This window comes from Trichechus manatus, unplaced genomic scaffold (assembly GCF_000243295.1).
Source record: "Trichechus manatus latirostris isolate Lorelei unplaced genomic scaffold, TriManLat1.0 scaffold00014, whole genome shotgun sequence".
In the NCBI taxonomy this organism is placed as follows: Eukaryota; Metazoa; Chordata; class Mammalia; order Sirenia; family Trichechidae; genus Trichechus; species Trichechus manatus.
Genome location: NW_004443950.1, coordinates 84,392 through 104,025, shown reverse-complemented (window position 1 = coordinate 104,025; position 19,634 = coordinate 84,392). Strand labels below are relative to the sequence as shown.

At 43.5% G+C, this 19,634-nt stretch overlaps 1 protein-coding gene across 2 annotated transcripts in view; it reads left to right on the top strand.

The window, feature by feature from the left end:
- Positions 1-10,529, top strand: part of TANGO6 (transport and golgi organization 6 homolog) — a 176,545-nt gene extending 166,016 nt beyond the window's left edge. For both annotated transcript variants that reach the window (XM_004371450.2, XM_023726793.1), the window contains exon 18: positions 8,318-10,529. In XM_004371450.2, the coding sequence (XP_004371507.1) occupies positions 8,318-8,494 (177 nt within the window). In that variant the 3' untranslated portion in view covers positions 8,495-10,529. The remainder of the gene's footprint in view (positions 1-8,317) is intronic.
- Positions 10,530-19,634: the final 9,105 nt, after the last annotated feature.

The following is a 19,634-nucleotide window of genomic DNA, read 5'->3' as shown; positions in this document are numbered from 1 at the left end:
AATATGTGTACTACTGTTTCGTGAGAAACTATTTGTTCTGTAAACCATCACCTGAAGTACAATAAAAAATAAAAGGATTGCTGAGTTAGACCAGACAGACAGTATGTGTCCTTGAGCAAATCACTAAGCCTCCCTAAACCCCTCTTTCCCTAATCTGTAAACTGGGGCCAATAATACCTACTTCATAGGACTAAATGAGATAATGTGTATAAAGGGCTTAGCACAGTGACCGAAATGTAGCGAACACTCAATAAATGGTAGTCCTGAGCCATTATCAGGAGCTGTCTAACCCCACACAAGCTGTGTTAGGTGTGGAAACGGAGCCAGGCTGTGCTCCCCTCTGCAAGTGTCTACATGGAGATCCTCAAGGGCCAGGGAAAACGCAGCCCTTTTTCCCGATGTGAGGTGATTGAGTACAGTTCGAGAGCTGGGATTGTAATCTTCTAAGGATAATGCTCCCAGTCTCTTCTCCTGCAAGGCCCGGCCATTTTTCCTGCCTTCTTTGTTCTATTTCAGTGCCTTTCGGGGTGTAGAAAAGCTACCGCCTTCCTCAGGCTGCTATTTAAAGACATTCTGAAAGATGCTGCCACCGCTGCTCCTATCACCGCGGCAGCTGCTGCTCCTGTTCCTGCCGCACAGAGCGGTATGCAGCCCCTGTCAGGGCTAGTCTCTGACCTCTCAAAGCCCCTGGGTAGCTTGCTTCCACATAAGCTAGCCTAGAATCACACATAGTTAGGGGTTGGTAAGTCCAATTGCCTACTTTTTCTTTAGGGGCCCTGAGCTACCACCCCTACCAGGGGTTAACTGCTTGCTGCTGCCTTGGTCTTTGTCCTCTAACTGCCTAGCTGGTTTTTGTCTCTGTAGCAGTTTTAGCACTTGGCCAGTTAAAATTTTTTTTTTTTTATTTTGTTGTTGTTGAGAATATACACAGCAAAACACACACCAATTGAATAGTGTCTACATGTACCATTTAGTGACACTGGTTACATTCTTAGACTTGGCAACCATTTTAACCCTTTTTTTCTGAGTTGTCCCTCCCCCATTAACATAAATTCACTTTGCCCTAAGGTTGCTATCTGATCTTTGGAGTTGCTGTTAACATTTTGATCCCGTATAGATAGTTCTTAAAAGAGTATAGTGCTCAAGGCAGACATTTAATACTGGTTAAACTAAACTATTGTTTGGTTTTAAGAAAATTTCAGGAGATATTTCTGGTTTAAAGTTTAAAATTATCTCAGAGCAATAGTTTCAGGGGTTCCTGCAACTTTCATGGCTCCAGGAAATCTGGAGTCCATGAGAATTTGAATTCTGTTCTGCATATTCCCCCTTTTGATCAGGATTCTTCTATAGGATCTTTGATCAGAATACTCAGTAATGGTAGCCGGGCACCATCCAATTCTGGTCTCATTTGATCAGTTAAATTTCCCCCCCTATTCTTCAGTGAAAATCACACGATACCCCGCTTCATCCCCTTCTCCATACCCCATCTCCAGTTGGCACTTGAGGTATTCTCCCCATTTGATAGCCAGACACAATCCAGAAAGGATACAAATGGCACTTATCTCTAGGTCTAGCAGAGAAAAATACTTTGAAAATAAAAGGTTTTTGAAAAGCTCAGTAACCTCCAGTTAATAATAATGCTCCCCTGAACTTTGGCATGTTTGAGATTCTCCATCTGTCAGGCATAGATAGAAATCTCTTAGACATTAGTAATCCTGTCTTTCTTTGCCGATCCTCCCAGCGCTTTCAATGAGGTGTCTCAGAAGCCTGGTCTTTCTGTTTGAATTGGCCCTAATTTCTTTTTCATAGACCCATCAAAGTGAAGCTTTAGGTTTTATCAGCACAGCATTTATTCTTTAGGCCAGAACTCCCTGAATGAGGTTCAGATTGTCTGCCTCTAGTCTGCTTCCCTATTTTATTTGTTTTCTGTCTATTATCTTAGAGGCTGCTCACCGCTTAGACCTCAGAGTCTGGCTCCTCTCTGCTTGCCCAGCAAAATTCTTCCTAGTACTCTCAACTCTGCTGAATAACACGGTCAGAGTGTTCCTGTTTGTCAGATAAGCACCATTATCTGACCCCCTCTGGCCCCAATACCGCACTCAGACGACATTAAATCTATTTCTCCTCTTTTACATCTCCCCCGCTCTTCTTCAGTCCCCTCCATTTAGTCATCTACCTGACCACTGTTTATGTGGCTTGTGCTCTCTATTTTGTGTTTTCAGAGTTGTGCCTTTCCCCTATTTTTTCAGGTCCTTGATAGTAAACCCAATTATCTCAATGTTGGGGTAATAATAATACTTTGAACTATATATTGCTTTGTTTGATAGCAAAATCCTCTCACATACATCATCCCATTTGGTCCCCACAGCATACTTATAGGGTATGCGGTATATGTGCTTTATGATCCCCACTTTGTCACAGTGAAAATAATAACCACATTGAAAGGCAGAATAGTGTAGGGATTGATGAGGAACGCGGGCTCTAGAGCCAGGCTGCCAGAGTTTTTTTGACTCCTGGCTCAACCAGTTACTAGCTATATGACCTGGGGCAAATATGGAATAATAGTACCTATCTCACTGTGTTGTTGTGAGGATTAAATGAGTTAATATTTGTAAAGTGCTGAGAACCGTACCTGGCACATAACAGGTGCTATGTAAGCATTAGCTATTATTATTCATTCATTCATTCATCAGAGATTTACTACATGCCAGAGCTACTATGTGCCAGGCTCTGTTCTAGGCCTCAGTTTTATAAGAGTTACAAGATAGACACAGCCCTGGCCCTCATGGAGATCAAACTATTAGGGAGACTGACACACCACCACTTACTTAGCACCCACTATATGCACGATGGAACCCTGGTGGTGCAGTGGTTAAGTGATACGGCTGCTAACCAAAAGGTCGGCAGTTGAAATCCACCAGCTGCTGCTTGAAAACCCTATAGGGCAGTTCTACTCTGTCCTATAGGTTCGCAATGAGTCAGAACCTCAACAGCAATTTTTTTTTTTTTTAATATGCACTATAGGAGCCCTGGTGGCCTAGTGGTTAAGAGCTCAGCTGCTAACCAAAAAGTTGAGAGTCCAAATCCACCAGCTCCTTGGAAACGCTGTGGGGCAGTTCTGCTCTGTTCTGTAGGGTTGCTAGGGGTTGGAATCGACTCGACAGCAGTGGGTTTGGTATATGCACTATAAGGAGCCCTGGTGGCACAGTAGTTAAAGCGGTCCGCTGCTAATCAAAAGGTCAGTGGTTTGAAACCACCAGCCACTCTGCAGAAGAGAGATGTGGCAGTCTGCTTCCATAGAGATTTACAACTTTGGAAAGCCCATGGGGTTGCTATGAGTCAGAATTTGCTCAGTGGCAGTGGGTTTTGTATGCACTGTGGAGCCCTGGTGGTGCAGTGGTTAAGAGCTCGGCTGCTAACCGAAAGGTCAGCAGTTCGAATCCACCAGCCGCTCCTTGGAAACCCTATGGGGCAGTTTGACTCTGTCCTATAGGCTTGCTATGAGTCGAAATTGACTCAATGGCAAGGGTTTTTTTTTTTTGTTTTTTTTTAATATATGCACATCCTTGTGCTTGGATCTTTGTAGATATTAACTCTGATTCTTACCAGAGCCTTAAAAGAAGGCACTGTTACCTACACTTTACAGATAAGATCACTGGGGTTCCTAGAGGTAAACTAGTTTGCTCAAAATTCCCTGGCTAGTAATTGGAAATACCTGATTCACTTCCCCTGTCGCCTGCCTCCAGACCACTAGGTATGACTCTGTGCGCCGTCTCCCCGTTACACTGGTGAGCTCCTAAGGGGCAAGCACTGTCCCTTATCACCCAGAATTCTTAGCATAGTCTCCTACATACAATTTGGGAAATGTTTTCTGAGTTGTGCTGTATTGGTGCTGATTGACACTCTGCGCCATAACTAGTCTCATCTGTTCATTTTCACTTCCTTCATCCACAACATCATATATTAGTTTTAGCGTGAAGGCACAGTGGTCAAAACACGGCTTCTTAAAAGTTGGACCATAGCTTCCTGAGAGGCTTATACCACACTTAATGCCTATTCCAACATGTTTTTAAGCGGAATTAGCTGGATTCTGGGGTATTCTCTTCTGGGCCTCTATCTAGAGAATGTTTGTCTGCCAGGCCACTAACTCTGTGTTTACCTCCTTTCCCAAGTATCTGCCCCCTGCCTTTTATTTCAGTTTCTGACTTCCTTGTTATTCCTCAGGTTTGTTTGTTGGTTTGTTTCTGTGCCCAATACTATTTATTTCTTAGCCACAAAGAGATCCAAAACTGTTGGTTGATAGGATTGTATGGAATTTAGGGTTTGTTTTTTTTTTGCCTCATCTATTGGTGCTATAGAAGACTAAGTTTAAGTACCATTAAGCACTTAACTTTTTTTATATTTAGCAAACAATTTCCCCTTAAATATTAAGAAATCATAGATGGAAAATCTTCCACTATATCCCATCTTTCCCGAGTCCTTGTTTCTGTAAATGGCTGTAACCATTTGTGTTATGTCTTGATGACTCCACATAATAATAACAAAAGACTAGCAATGTCATTCCCCAAGTTCCACTTATAAAATCACCTTGAAATGTAAATAACTTTAAAAAATATTTTTTAAATGTAAATGAATCTATTCATTAGGAAACATCTTTACTAATGGAACTTGTGTTACAGAGGTAGTCAGATTAGAGAATTTTTTTTCCCCCTCTATTTTCCAGATATTCTGGATTGTGGTTCTATTGCTTTTTTATAATCAAATAAATAAATAAACTTAGGCATTAAAAAGAAGAAAGATATTTGCCATTTATTTTTTCTTTTGATCTTAACTCAAACATACAACAGCCACTTGGGGGATGTTCCAGGTCAAGCTCATTCAAAGAGTCAGAGGCACTGGTTTCCTGCTTTTACATTGACAGTGCACCTGTGTGCCTAAGGCACTCTTTTACTCACACTATTCCCTTTTCAATGTGCCCTGCCTCATCTGGACTTTTCTAAGCCATTTCTAACTCTAAAGACTGCCCTTGTCCCTGAAGCATCAGCTTTGTATGCTTCAGGAAACTGGTGCCTGGAGTGAGTGTGTGTGTGAGGGGTGTGGGGAGCACTGTAAATTCTTTTGATAAAGCACCTGTACCGCACCCCCTTCCAAACAGTTTTCAGACTAGGAATCTGGGTACTTCCTTAAGATGCCCCCTAAGAGCTCCTCAGATGGTGAAGATGTTTATTTCAACCACTGTTGCTATAAACTAAGATAGATCAACTCTGAATGAGATGCACCCACCCCCACACATAGCTTCCCTGGAGTCTTTGGGCCTTGATGCGGTGGGGAAGAATGGCAGGTGTGTTGAACTGTTAATGAGAGGTTTCCTCCGTGGGATTGCCTATATCCTGCCCACCACAGAGGCTCCTGTGAATAACTTTACCTTTGAACTTTCCTTGTATTCAATCCTTGATCCATGGGATTTGGTGACTATCCCTGGCTGGCAGGAAGCTTTGATCCTTGGGGAGTCCAGAGGAAGTCTGTGATGTGTGGGATCCCCAGAGTTACAGGGACTGGGGAGAAGCGGTACCTGGGTGGATTGCTAAGACAGACCCATTAATTAAGAAGGAGCCTTTGTTTAACACTCAGTTACCTAAAAAGGAGATCCGGTAACTGATAACAAGGAACTCAGCACCCCTCAAGTATGAAGTGGTGTTTGCACAAGCATTATTGTTATTTTAAGGACACAGCAGTGCTGAGGGGAAAATTCCTACCCACACCAGGAAGGAACAGAACACCTTAACAGAACAGAATATCTCAGAACTTCCCTTTTAACAAATAAAAGTTAACATTACTTTGTATGTTAGGAGGACCTAGCAAAAATCTCTTAGGATACTTCTGACTGGCTGTAAGATTCCTCTAGGAAGAAAAAAAAAAAGATGACCTTATAATAAACAGTGGAAACTTTAGAATTTCTCTTTAAGAGTCACTTTGAGCTATAACACATTGGGGAGAGACTTAGGAGACTTGTTTTTAAGTTGTATCCGCATAACAAGCATGTTGGTTTTACTTAAAACCCATAGCTATTGCCACAGAGTCAATGCTGACTCATAGTGACCCTGTAGGACAGAGTAGGTCTGCCCCATAGGGTTTCCAAGGCTATAAATCTTTAAGGGAGCAGACTGCCACATCTTTCCCCCGTGGAGCGTGGTTTCCAACCACTGACTTTTCCGTTAGCAGCACCACCAGGGATCCTTTTTGGTTTTGCTTAGAATCTGCATTTATTTGAAGTGACTTGGGGTTGAGGGGACTTGCTAAAGCTTCCCCAAGCCAACTCCTTGGTGCCACCCATTGGTTGCAAATAATTGTCAGAATGAAGGCCCGTTCACATGTTAGGAGATGTTCTTCTCCCCCCACCCACCCACCCCCACAGGCAGAATCACTTCCTTCTCTCTGCTTCCACAGAATCATGGACATTTATCAGAGTGCAGATCACACTGTATGATGTGTGTCAGCTTCTTAGCTAGGCTGTGGCAGCCAGAGGGTAGGGATTGTGCATTATTCATCTTTTTATTACCAGCCCACTGCCTGGGCACGAAGTAGGCCCTTAATAATAATTATTGAACGAGTGAGTAATCATGAGGCAGTAGCTGTGGAGAGTCACCCTTTTGCCAGAATTGTCTCTCGTTTTCACACTGTCAGCCTTGAGGAAAGATAGGACTTCCTCACCTGAAGATAGATTATGAAAGGGCAGTAAGGATAGTGCCACGGAGTCGGAAGCCTGGGCTAGGTGATCTAACTGGTATTGTGTCTGAGCTGCTCCCTGAGAAAACGCAGGAGAAAAGCCTCAGCAGAGATTGGGCAGCATCTTTTTGAAGTTTGTTCACAGGATTCAGCTGCTGAATGTGGTGACACTGGACTTGGAGTACTGAGAATTGTCTGCAGAGCTGCCTGCATAATTTGTGGGGCCTAAAAATGTGGGACCCCTTGTTCAAAAGCAAGAAAAAAGTACCATTAAAGGTACTAAAATAGAAAGTTTTTTCTTTCTTCCATTCTCTTCTCTCTCAACTTGTCACGGTGTTTATTATTTGCTATTTAATGTTGTTCTAAGTAAAGAAAAATTAAAATGTTAAACTATTAGCATGAATTTTCCTGTTCATTTTCATATTGTGCAATGCCAATTTTACATGCAAATATAAGAGCACTTAATTAATATGTGGAATCACTGAAATGAGACAATTTGTATTCTATAGTTTATACATGCATACGCATTTCATTCTTAGAACATTGAAAACTTTGCACAAAACTAACTCACCTGTTTTTATTTCACTTTTTGATAGGTGAACATTCTACCAGTACTCTCTACTTTTGGCTTACTGATAAATAAGAAAGGACTGAAAGGAACAAGGACTATGAGTTGTCCTATCCTTTTCCTTCTAAGTCATCATTTTCAATGCAAATGGCTGGCTAATGCAGGGAATTAACATGAGTAAGAGTATGATAGTATTCCTTGGTTGTTTGTGTTTCTTAGAATGCCTCTGCCTTCTTTTCTTTGCTTGAGTCAAGTTCTGGTTCGAATGGAAAGTACGGCCCCTCTAGGCTGTCAGTGCCTCACTTGCTCTGTCATGAACGTCATGAACGTAACGTATTTACCTTGTACTCACTTTGAGTCTTGCTAAATTCCCACACATCATGGGTTCACCAAAATTCTCTGCTCATGTGGTGGACACACACATTGCATGTATCTCTTCACCTCACACTCATGCTGTATTTTCTCCTTGGACTTCACTTACAAAACACAAGTTCAGAGCTATGGAAATGGAATTATGGTGGAAAATTTTAAAAGTAGTAGCAAGGAAAGGCATAATTGTTGAAGGAAATAGCCTCCTGGGCTTCATAAGATAGGAGCCTATTCTGTGGTTGTCAGAAGAGGGCTTTTGTGGGGAACTAGCAAGGAAAATGCTAGTAATCATACTCTAGGAGAATCTTAGCTGGGCAGTATTGCCTGTCTGTGATTCTGAGGTCTCTGCCATGCTTTGATACTAAAGGAAGGAGTCCGAGATGTATGCTTGAGCCTTGAGAGTAAAGGCCTCTGTGGTGAGGGAGCAGGAGTAAATGAGAAACCCAAAAGGAGGCTTATCTCAATACAAGTGTTGGGGCTGTGAGGTGGAGCCATCTCTCCCTCCATCTTCATCCTTAGAGGGCCATGCATTATTTTCTTAAGGGAGCCTGTGGGTTTCCTCACAGAACCCCTCAGACAGGAGGAGAAGGCAGTTAGGGCAAACTGAGAAATGTTGGCACAGGAGACAGTCATAACTGTGTCTTTCTCCTACAGGTGCTGAGGGATGTCCTCAAGGATCTCTACCACCTGCTGAAGCACGTGGTGTGTTTGGAGCCCGATGACGTGGCCAAGGTCCATGCTCAGCTGGCCCTGGAAGAGTTGGATGAGATAATGAGAAACTTCCTGTTCCCACCACAGAAGCTGGAGAAAAAGATCGTGGTCCTGCCATAACTAGACCTGGCTCAAAGGACGTAGAGGAGGGAGGGAGGGAACAAGCAGCGAGAGCAGCGCCCAAGCCTTCCAGCAGGTGGCCCCACTGCCTTTTGGTGCGGGCAATATGGCTAACCCTGGGGGTTGCTTTATGACTCTCGCTACTTGTGTCTTCAGGCTGACCTTCTGAAAACATCTATTTAGCCACCTTGCATCCAGCCTGGAGTGTGTACAGTTGAAAGAAAAAGGATTACAAATCTCATTAATCTGCACATTTTCACTGTCTTGTAACATTTAGAGAGGGATGCTTACCTGATGGAAGTATATTTTTAACACAACTGATGGAATTTGATTAAGTGACCATTCTCTTGTGACTTGAGTAGAAGAGGTTGGCCACCCATGTGTGAGACGCCTTGATTTTCTTCTGTGGTGAGATTCTTCTTCCTAGTGATAATGAGGACCAGGCAGAGCTAGCCATCCTTGGCTGCTTAAGAGGCATTTCAGAGTTTGGAGATGCAGTTGGAGGTGGGGAAGGGAAGGAAATTGTTATCAAAACATGCAAAATAGATTAAAATTATCTTGCCTGGGAAGAATAGCAGGTCTGAATCTGGTCCTCTGCTACTGAGATGGAAAACTATGAAGTTGAGAGGCTTTGATCCCTAGAAAAGAGAATTAAGCTGGTTGAATTTTCCAAAGAAGGGTAAGCTCTGTGTCTGTTCTCCCTGGCCATTTTCTTTCCCTCCCTCTGCCTTTGTTTCTGTAGAGTTTCCCTGATTATCAAAAGAAGAGAGGCAAAAGCATCTCAGATGAGAGTTTATATATTGCATTCAGTGCTCTGCTTCTTTAGAAAGATGAATGCTTAGACAATAGGTTAGTACAGAATGAATGCTGGAAACTATGTTGCGTATTGGTGACCTGATGCCAGGTTTATTGACATAATTTCAGATGTAGCATATGCTGTGGGCTCCTGTTGACTTATATATTTTGGCCACTGCACTTTGATTGCATCTTAAAGAGATGACAAAAGGGAGAAACTGGCTGACTGCTTCAGACAAGTGTCCCCCTGAAAGGCTGTCAACACCTTGACAAGGCTAACCCACAGCCCTATGACCAGTGGCAGGCTTTGCAGGGCTTGGTACAGAGTTCTGTCAGAGGTTTTATCTGTACTGTCTGGAATGATCAGGCCAGGGGAACCAAAACACAATTTCCAAAAAGTCTCAAGAGACTGAAGGATCTGTATATAGACATGCCCATTTCCAGCTAACAGGATATTTCTCTCTGGCCTGATTTACAGGCATGTTCTTAGCTCAGAAATTTTTGGTGAGCATCTCTTTAAAGAGGCCAGATTACACACAATTAACAGATCACAAGTTAGTTTAGTGAGCAAAGAATTAGGACAAAGGCAATTAGATGTTTTTAAGGAATATTTCCATTTAGCCAGGGTAGCTGTATTCATTTCCATTCTCCAGATCAAGGATGTCTAGAAAATTGGGATTGGGGCTTTCAAATCAGAAAAGAATCTCTTTTGGGCCAGATGAATATACGCTAAAAATTCTTGTCCCTTGTCTTTCTTTAGCTAAACTTCATCCAGCCCACTTCAGATAATCAGACTGAATATGTTAGATAGTATGGTTGATTTAACCCACAGCTTTATTTGCATTAAATACACTCCACTTCCAGGGACATACCTTGATTGATCACCTTGATTAGACTGAGAAACACTCTAGTCTAAAAACCTAGTTTCCTAGGGAGAGTCTCACAAAGCATCCTAGTCCCTTTATTTCCATTTATAAATCACCTCTTCATTTGAGCTATTTGGCAAGTGGCTAAAGCATCTGTTCTTTATTGATTTTGATGGGTTCAGTTTCAGAGAGTGACTTTTTCTGACTTTGTTACCAAATTCAAAAGAAAGATACTGTAATCCTCCTGAATGTGACAAAATTATTCAATTTTTCTAAATTATTAAATATATCTTCCAAATTATTAATATATACATGAAGATTCTTGGGAAAGAACATGAAAACTTTAGCATAATAAAAGCATAAAACTAAAAAAGAAAAGAAACACATCTCAGGGGCTTGAGACAGATGGGAAAAGCAAAGATGGCACTTCTCTGCACAGTGCCTTCAAGAGGTCTTATGCTATGCAACAGCAACATACCTTGCTTGCCTCCCACCTCTGCCCATCTCTTCTCCTTCAGAGACCACCTTCTTCCTGCTGTCCATTGCAGCCTCCTCCCTCCATATGTCCAACTGAAGCTTTCCTGGGCCTCTTGCATTAAAGGAAAACTGCTTGCTCTGAACCCTTTCTAATACCCAGAGGCTCGTCATCTAGCCAGCTCTGTATCACTCACTACATCTTTTGCTTGACCCCATCCCTTCTTCTCCTCTTCCTTTCCCTTCCTGGTCTTTTTCTCCTCTTTCCAGGCCCACTGTCCACGACTCGCTTGGCTTACCAAAAATGGCATTGAGGCAAGTGGTATGGAAAAAAAAAAAAAGGAAACAGTTGCTGTTGAGTCAGTTCTGACTGATGGCAACCCCACGTGTGTCAGAATAGAACTGTGCTCCGTAGGGTTTTCAATGGCTGATTTTGCGGAAGTAGATCGCCAGCCCTTTTTTCTGAAGTACCTCTGGGTGGACTTGAACCTCCATCCTCTTGGTTAGCAGCTGAGTACATTAACAGAGGTGTGGAAGGAGCCCAAAAGCAGTGGCTTCAGCCAAACCCCAGGCTTTCTTCGCAAGCGTCAACTGCTTGTTCAGGTTAGACTTCCTGAACATTCTGGAGAGTTTCTCTCTTGGCTGTATTTTTCTTCCTCCTTGGCACTAACTTGCCCTTCTACAAGTCCTCTGTTATTTAATCAGAAATCTCTTAACTTTCATTTTCTCCTTATCACCTCTTCACACACATAATTTTCTATATTTCTTTGTATCTTCTTCCTTATCTTTTGCCTCATTTCTTGACCTCTCTTCTCCATTTCTTCTATTTTTCTGTGACTCTGCCCACCCAACCACATGTAAGGGCCAAGGTCAGAAACCAAATCACAGACAGTGACAACTTACTGAGCAGAGCGCTCCTACTATGTGCCAGATGCTGTACTAGGCACTGAGGACACAGCAGTGAACAAAATAGACAAAACCCTTACCCTCAGGGAGCTTGCATTGTAGTGGAGGGGACAGACAATAAACAAGATAAAAAATAAAATAGAACATCAAATAGTGATAAATGCTCTGGAGAAAAATAAAGTAGGGAAGAGGGATGAGATGCTTATGGAGGGTGGGAGCTGTAAGTTTAGATACATTGTCCAGAGAAGACATCACTGAGAAGTTGACGTTTGAGTAAAAATTAAAGGAGGTGAAGGAGCGACCCTGAAGATATTTGGGGGAAGAGCATTCCAGGCAGAGGGAATGGCAAGTCCAAAGGCCCCAAGGTGGCAGTGTGTCTGGCAGGTTTGAGGAAGAGCAAGGAGGCCAGTGTGGCTGGAACAGAGTGAACAGAGGGAGAGTGGAGTGGCTGAGGTCAGAGAGGTGACTAGCCAGGTCACATTAGGCCTTTTGGGCCACTTGTTGGGTGAAGGAGGAAGCCACACAACCATTTTTACCTGAAGCCCCTTTAGCTTGTTTCTGGAAAGTACTTCGAGGTCATGATGCTAAATGCTATAAATGGGAAATACATCTAACCAAAAGGAGTTTCATACCCAACCACACTTCTCAATCAAAATGATGCAGCAAGCCCCATCCCTTTTCATTGTACCCTCATGCTCAACTTAGCATCACTTGGCTCTGTGTTGTTACAGCTCCTCTTCCCTGGCAGCAGCAGTTTCTCCTCATCTCCCCAAGAAGAAAGGAAAGCAAATGTGTTGCTCTGCTCTCCACCCACGCAACTTCTCTGTCCCTTTGTCTGTGAGAGGATAGAGTGGATGGACCACTGCCCTCCACCTGCCTGTAACTCTTGCCAGCAGTTGCTGCTCGGAGGGATGGCTAAGACATCTGAAAGTTGATCAGTTGATAGGGCCTATACAAAGCCAGATTGGCTTCTACAGTCTTTCTGCACAAAAATCCAAAGTCTCAGCTGAATTTCAATGGCAAAGGAAGAGAGTCAGAAACGGGAGTTGATTTCTATCAGAACTGCTGTCCATGGTGGGCCATGAGAGACAGCCACTACTCCCTGACCATGGACCTGCAGGGGTCTTCTTCCCCTGCCCCTTGGAAAGCAGCAGCAGTGATCTCTGTGAGCATGGCTGTGTCCTCCATCCAGCATGTTCTGCAGCCACAGACATTCTGCAGCAGCCTCCTGCAGTGCACAGCACCTCTGACTTGCATGCACCACTCTGCTTGGAACAGAAATGCTGCTTGGGGGTTGGGAATTTGTCTTGCTTCTTATAGTCCCCAGTGCTGCACTGTTCCCTGCTGGCAGGGCTCAGGTCTGTTCTCAGCACATGCCGCCAAGCATATTGGCAAGTGCAGAGTGAATGCAGCCACCTTCACCATCAGCACTGGAAAGGGCTTCACCCACTTATTGTTTGAGGGGTCATCACCTATTGTCCCTCCCCACAGGTCTTTGTACTGATTGAGTAGCTCCATGCTACCATGAGGGCTCAGTTATTGTACCCTCTCCCCAGATAACCCTCTGCAGTATTTGGAGCATAGAGTAGTAGCAAGATCAGTTGTTCTGTATTTCCTTTAGTTTGGAAAGTTATTTTTCATCCATAAGATTGTCTAATTCTCACAACAACCTTGTGGAATTGGGAGGCAAGCTATTCTTAACCCGTTTTGGTGGGATTTGACCCCAGGTCTCCTGGGTCTTAGCCAGGATCCTGTTTACTACATTGGAAAGCCGTCCATCAGTCTGATTTTGAACATGTTGAATACTGTAGAGCCTCTCCCCACAAAAATGAGTGTAGAAGAAAAAGCCTTCCAGTTCTGTCTGAGATGCGAACTCAGGTGCTCAAATGTTCCCATGAATCCAGCATGAAGAAGTCGTTTGGTCCTCACTGACACACGCTGAGGGGTACATACCAAAAAACCCTGTGCTGGACCTCTGCCCTTTCTGAGAGTTCTGGGAATGGCAGAATCCTCGAGTACAGATGCCCTCGCTGCTTATTTGTTTATTTTTATTATTATTACATGTTATGTCAGTTATAATGAATGTAATGTATATGTAACAATGAAAGAAAAATTCTCACTCCCTCACCTCCATTCCTACCCCAAGCTTACCATTGATAATTTAGTGCATATTCCCTCCAGATATTTCTTCCCTTTCACCCTTTCCCAAACAAAACTAACATCCACGACTGCTTTCAAAAACAAAAATAGGATCATTACTGTAGTATCCTATGTATTTTTTCTTAGTCATATATCAGAGACACTCTCCTGTCCGTACTAGATCCCTCTCCCTTTCACAGGCTGCATGTCTTCCATTGTATAGGTGAACTACATACAGCTTATTTAACTATTTGTTGAGTTGTTTCTAATTTTGTTTGTTACCAATGATTCTTAGTGATTCTCAAACATAACTCTTTGCATACTTAAGTGTTTGTATAGGATAAGTCCAAAGAAGTTGGAATGCTGGATCAAAAAGGTACGAACGTTTTAAATGTTAATACCAAAATGTCCACCAAAAGTTTGTACAAATCTTCACCTCCCATCCTCACTAACATTGCTTTATACCCATGAAATGCATGCAGGTTCAGTCTCCAAAGCAAAGTGTTGACAACATTTTCTAAATAATTCAGGACTAGGAAATCTTCAAGGGCTAGGGTTTTCTATATGCCAAAACCACCAACAGGAGCACAGGCTTTGCAGGTATGCTCACCAGCAGCCATACCCTGGCTACAAGTGTTAGTGGCTTACAAGTGCTCACCCTGGAGAGAAATCCTGAGACCATGCAAAACCCAAAAAAAAAAAATTGTTGCCATCAAGTCGATTTCGACTCGTAGCGACCCTATAGGGCAGAGTAGAACTGCCCCATAGGGTTTCCAAGACGCGCCTGGTTTCCACGGAGCGCCTGATGGGTTCAAACTGCCAACCTTTTGGTTGGCAGCCGAGCTCTTAACCACTACGCCACCAGCGTTTCCAAGACCATGCCAGCCTATTAGAAAAGTCTTTTACCACATCCCCATCTCTGAGACTCTGTCCTTAGTGTCTGGAATATGCCTTCTAATGGGATTTGAAGTGTCCCCAGGATAGTGACCGTATTTCCTAAACCAGACTCAGAGAATGATGGGCCCTCGCAGTATTGGGTTCAGCCTGTAAAACCCAGGATGAATAGTTGCTGTAGTTCTGCATCACTGTACATAATAATCATGATCACAGTTATCACCGTAAGGAGCTTATTAGCATTTGTGTGCGCTTGGCACATACTAATCCACTTACTTCTCACGTTGGGCCTGTGAGGTAGGTATTATTATTATCCCCATTTTACAGATGGGAAGACTGAGGCACACAAGAGGCTAACTTGCCTCGTTACACAGCTAGTAAGAAGTAGCCAAACCAGTATTTGAACCCAGGCAGTCTGGCTCCAAAGACTATGCTTTTAACCACTGTGCTTTGCTTCTACCCAAAAGATACTAGATTTCTGAATTCTAAAAAACTAAATATAAGTGAGGATAAAGAAAGTGGTTCTATGTTTATTTAATTGGACCATCTGTGTCAAGTTAAGCTTTAGTCCTGATTTCCACAAAATATTGTCCTCACACATCGAAACCCAACCTCAAACACCAGAACTTGTTATATATTTTGCATTTGACCTTATAGTTTGCCCAGCGGCTGGAGATAAGGTTTGTGAAAGTTCCCCAGCCCACCTGCTTCTGTACGTGGGCAGTTTTTGTAAATTGCTTATAGAAAGGCTTCCTTCGTGGGGCTGGCCAAAGTAGTAGACATCTGTGACAGAGGAAGGCAGAAAGTGGTGGTGTGTAGGTGACACAAGAAAGTAGCAAGTCTTCGCATGAACCCCAACCAGAGCCCAGAAGTGTCCCTTTTTAAGGTGTTGTGTTTTGTGTGTGTGTTTAACCTTTCATCTCCTGTAAGCAGGACTTCAGTTCTCAGATTTCATTTTCAGAATAATAATAGTGGATCATTTTTAACTGTTATTTCTTGAAAGGAGCTCAAAGCATGTATACATTAATAGTTCTAATCCTATACCATTCCTTGAAAGAAAAAAATGAGGCTAGAATTAATGGACCTCATTTGCAGAAGGGGAAAATAAAAATAAGGTCAAGAGAGGTAAGTTCTTACAAATGGTTAAAAGAAAGAGGAAAGAAGGGAGTGTCAGAAATTTCTTTTATTCAGGAGTTCATAGAATTTCCCAGTCAGCCAGAACCTAACTCCATCACAGAGCTGCAGAGTGGCTGAGGGTGTCCTTCCTGACATCTGGAAAGGACAATTTGCAGAGCAGCTTCAAGCTGCAGGAGCACCCTCTCTGCTGGGGAAACAGGAAAAGAGCGACTGGGCCTTTAAGTGGTTTATTAAATGATGTAAGATTTAATCTTCACTGTCTGCCTTGGGAGCTGAAGCCATCTCAGAACAGTGCCTGGGTGGGGCTTTCCTGATGTGCAGCCCTAGTCATCACACGCACAGGTAGCCTGGCACTGGGAGAACAAAGCACCTTCTCTGCGCTTGCAGAGTCTCCATACCTCTAACAAGCTCTCCCCCTCCCCCACGTACACACACACCTTTACTGAACCCCACACCACTTGAAAACCTCTGGCGGCTGATTGAATCCTAGGGAAGGAAGGGCCAGCCTGAATTTAGGCTGTCTTTACTCACAGAAGAATGGTGATGCTGAGGCTTCAAAGAGTTGGAGGTAGGGGTGAGCTCCCCCCAAAAAGAAACTGTTCTGTGCCTATCAGTGTTGTCCAGAGATTGCGAAGAACAAGCCTCCGGCATCAGTCATGTGGGTGTTTCTCTATGGCCACAGCCAGTGCCATGTGAGAGAGAGAGCAGTGGGGACCCCATGCCCCAAGAGGGAGTAGCTCAGACCCTTTGACAGTCATTAGAGACTACCCCCAGCCCCTTTCCTTGGGTAGGGAAGGCCCCAAAGTGCAGAAGTTCTGTTGTTCAGAAAACAAAAGCTACTCCAAACTGTTTTTGGCAGCTCTGTCCTCCCGCTGACAAGGACTGGCTAGTTTTTCCCCCGGTTCTCCTGGGAAAAGCAGGCAGCACCTTTGCCAATTAAAAGATTGTTTAAATCTAATTCGAGGTGCATCGTAGGGACCTGGGGATTGACCCTGCCCATCTGGTCCTGTGTCCCGCTGTGTTCCTTCTGGCTGTTCCTCCTCCTTTCTAGTTCAAATCAGCATCCTTTCTCCTTCCTTTTGTTTTCTTTCTGGCTTGATAGATAGTTCATCATTAAGTTTTAAGGTCAGTTAATTCAAACAGGTGCCTACCCCATGCCAGGCCTGGTGCTAGAGGAGAACGAGTAAACGCTCTTCTTAAACTCTCTAGAGCTCACCACCTGCATGGGCTGGCACTCTTCTGTCTACTCAGTGCCAGAAATGCACTTGCAAATCTTAGCTGAGTAGAGTCCTCAGGATGTGCTCTCCACCCTGGATGCATAATAGAATCACCTGGGGAATTAAAAAAGAAAAAAAAATTCAAGCCTGGGGACCAACCCCAGTGATTTGGGTTAAATTGATCTGGGATGGAGTCCAGGCATTGGTGTTTTTAAAAAAGCTTTCCAGGTTTTAAAATTCTAATGTGCAGCAGCCAGACATGAGAACCAGTACATTAGCTTATCTTGTGGGGAAAATTGTGTGTGTGTGTGTATTTTGGGTGGGGGTGTCCTAGCCCCCCCCCAAAAAAAAACTGCTACAAGTAGAACATAGTTTGGTTAGTTTGGGGGCACCCTTGCCACAAAGGAGCTGATGGGAACTTCCTCTACCTCCGTTCTTCTCTGATTGCTTTTATGGAGGGTTCAGCTTTGACTGGACCTCCTCTGTGACAGTGACTAATGATGTCTTTAATCAAGAAAGAGAACGTAAAGCAGAAGTGCCAGCACATTTAAGAATTGTGATTGATGTTATTGAAACAAGAGCCAGATGAATTTGGAACAATGTACCTTAAGTGATTGGTTCCCCTCCTGATGATCCAGCAACTTGGACTATGGACTGGGATTGCGTTCCACTGAGGTCTGGGAAAATGTGTGTGCACTTGTGTAACTGAGCAAGTATGTGTGTCCACTTTGTGTCAAAGTGAGTTATGTGCATGTGTGGGTGTGTGGGCAGGTTTACAACACCCAAGGAGAGAACTTCTCCCTTGGGTTTCCTTGGGCAGGAGAGCACTGCTGTTGACATCATGGCTCTGGGAAATACTTTTTTTTTTCAGGCAAAGCATCTTTTAAGGGTACTCTTAGAGTCCATATTTAACACACCTCCCCCTTACCCAGGATTGCTGTGATCCTGGATGAGGGGGTGAGTGAAGGTGACAGCCAGCCAAACCATGTGCCCTGGTGCAGGGCTGCATTGCTAGGAGGAAGGAGTGTCATTTTATAATTCATTCAAAGGAACTGGATGAGCTAGCACAGCTCTCCATATTCCCCCCTCCCTGGTAAATTCTCTAAAAGGACCGGTGGGAGGTATTTAAATAAAGCAAATTATTAGAGTTTTGCCTACCACTAATCCTATACCCATGCCCCCCAACTGCCTGGAAACAACTACATTACTGCTATGTGGATTGAGGTCACCAGACCTTTTTCACATGAACCTGTATGTGATACAGTCTGTGACCCAGCTTATGAGGAAAGTCTGTGAACTCAGAATTCATACCATTTAAAAATAACTCTTTGTTACAAAATTACTTATTAAGAGAAAATTTGGAAAATACAGAGAAAAAGTCAAGGGGAAAAAAGATCCATTGTTCCACCACTCAGACAAACCTGATCTTAATACTTGGATGAATTTCCTCCTTGCCTTTTCATTCATAGGATGTAAAAGAAAACAACAACAACGTAAATGTAGTCATTCATACAGATAATTTTGTATCCTGCCACTTTCACTTAACATTGCATCTTAAGCATTTTTGCATATTACCACATTCTCTTCATGAACATAATTTTTAGTAGCTGTACAATATTCTATCAAGAAGGTAGATTATGGTTGAAAATGGCCATCTGATTATTTTTCTACATTCACCTAGGGAAGAGAGAAAGGAAAGATGGCTGGGAAGAGCTTTTTCGGTCTAGGGTTTCAAGAAAACCATCTGCAGGTCTGGTTTGCTATTCGGTTATTACTCCCGGGTGCCCTCCTAATCCTGACCTTCAAGCCAGCATAAAAGAACCTGGCCCCTTAGTAGAGGCTGACCAGTCTGCCTCCAGCAGAGCTGAAGTCCTTTTAATTTAAAGTGAAATTGATTCTTCCATCCAAGGAGAGAGAGAGACTGGAGTTAAAATCTAACCATTGTTAGAAAAGTCCTTACGGCTGCTTCTTCAAACATCGCACCTCTGACAACAGAGTACTTGTCAATAAGAGGGGAATGTTATGAAAGGATAACTTTGATAGTCGCTGCCTTGCTATAGTCAAGGCACACACTTTCCACTTTGAATTATGTATTAACTAGTATTGTTGATTAAGCCGATTTGAAGAGGAAGCCCTATTTAGTCAGCCGGGGAACATAACTGGCTACTATTTGGTGGCTATTTTAAATTCACCTTCATTAGCTTCAAGAGGTTTTTAATTGTGGGCAGCCCAGGGGAAGCTGATGGGATAAAGCCTGGGTGGAAAGGGGAGGCCAGCACTGCTTGGGCACGGAGGCCTAGGCAGCGTGGTTGCCATCCCCCTTTCTCTTTTGCCTCACTAGAAGTTGTAGGCTGGATGCCAGGGAGGGGCACTGAAGCATGAGGTCTGAGGATGAGGGGGGCAGCCTGTGGAGCTAGAGCACCGCACCTCTACTCCACCCCCGCCCCTGCCCAAGCACTCACAATAGACCAGCAGAGCAGAACAGGGGGAGCACCTGGTTGCTGGCAAGGTGGTTCTGCAGCTTCAAGCACCAGTGATGATGAGACAGATTGGATGGCGGACTCATATTGGGGCAAGATACTTGGGCATTTCATGAGTTTAGATTTGAAAATTGGTTGAAATCTTGGTTTGTGGAACTGTCAGCTCGTTACCTCAAACCCTCCAAAGCTTTGAAAATGGTCCTTCAACTCTCCAAACTGTAGAAATCTCTTT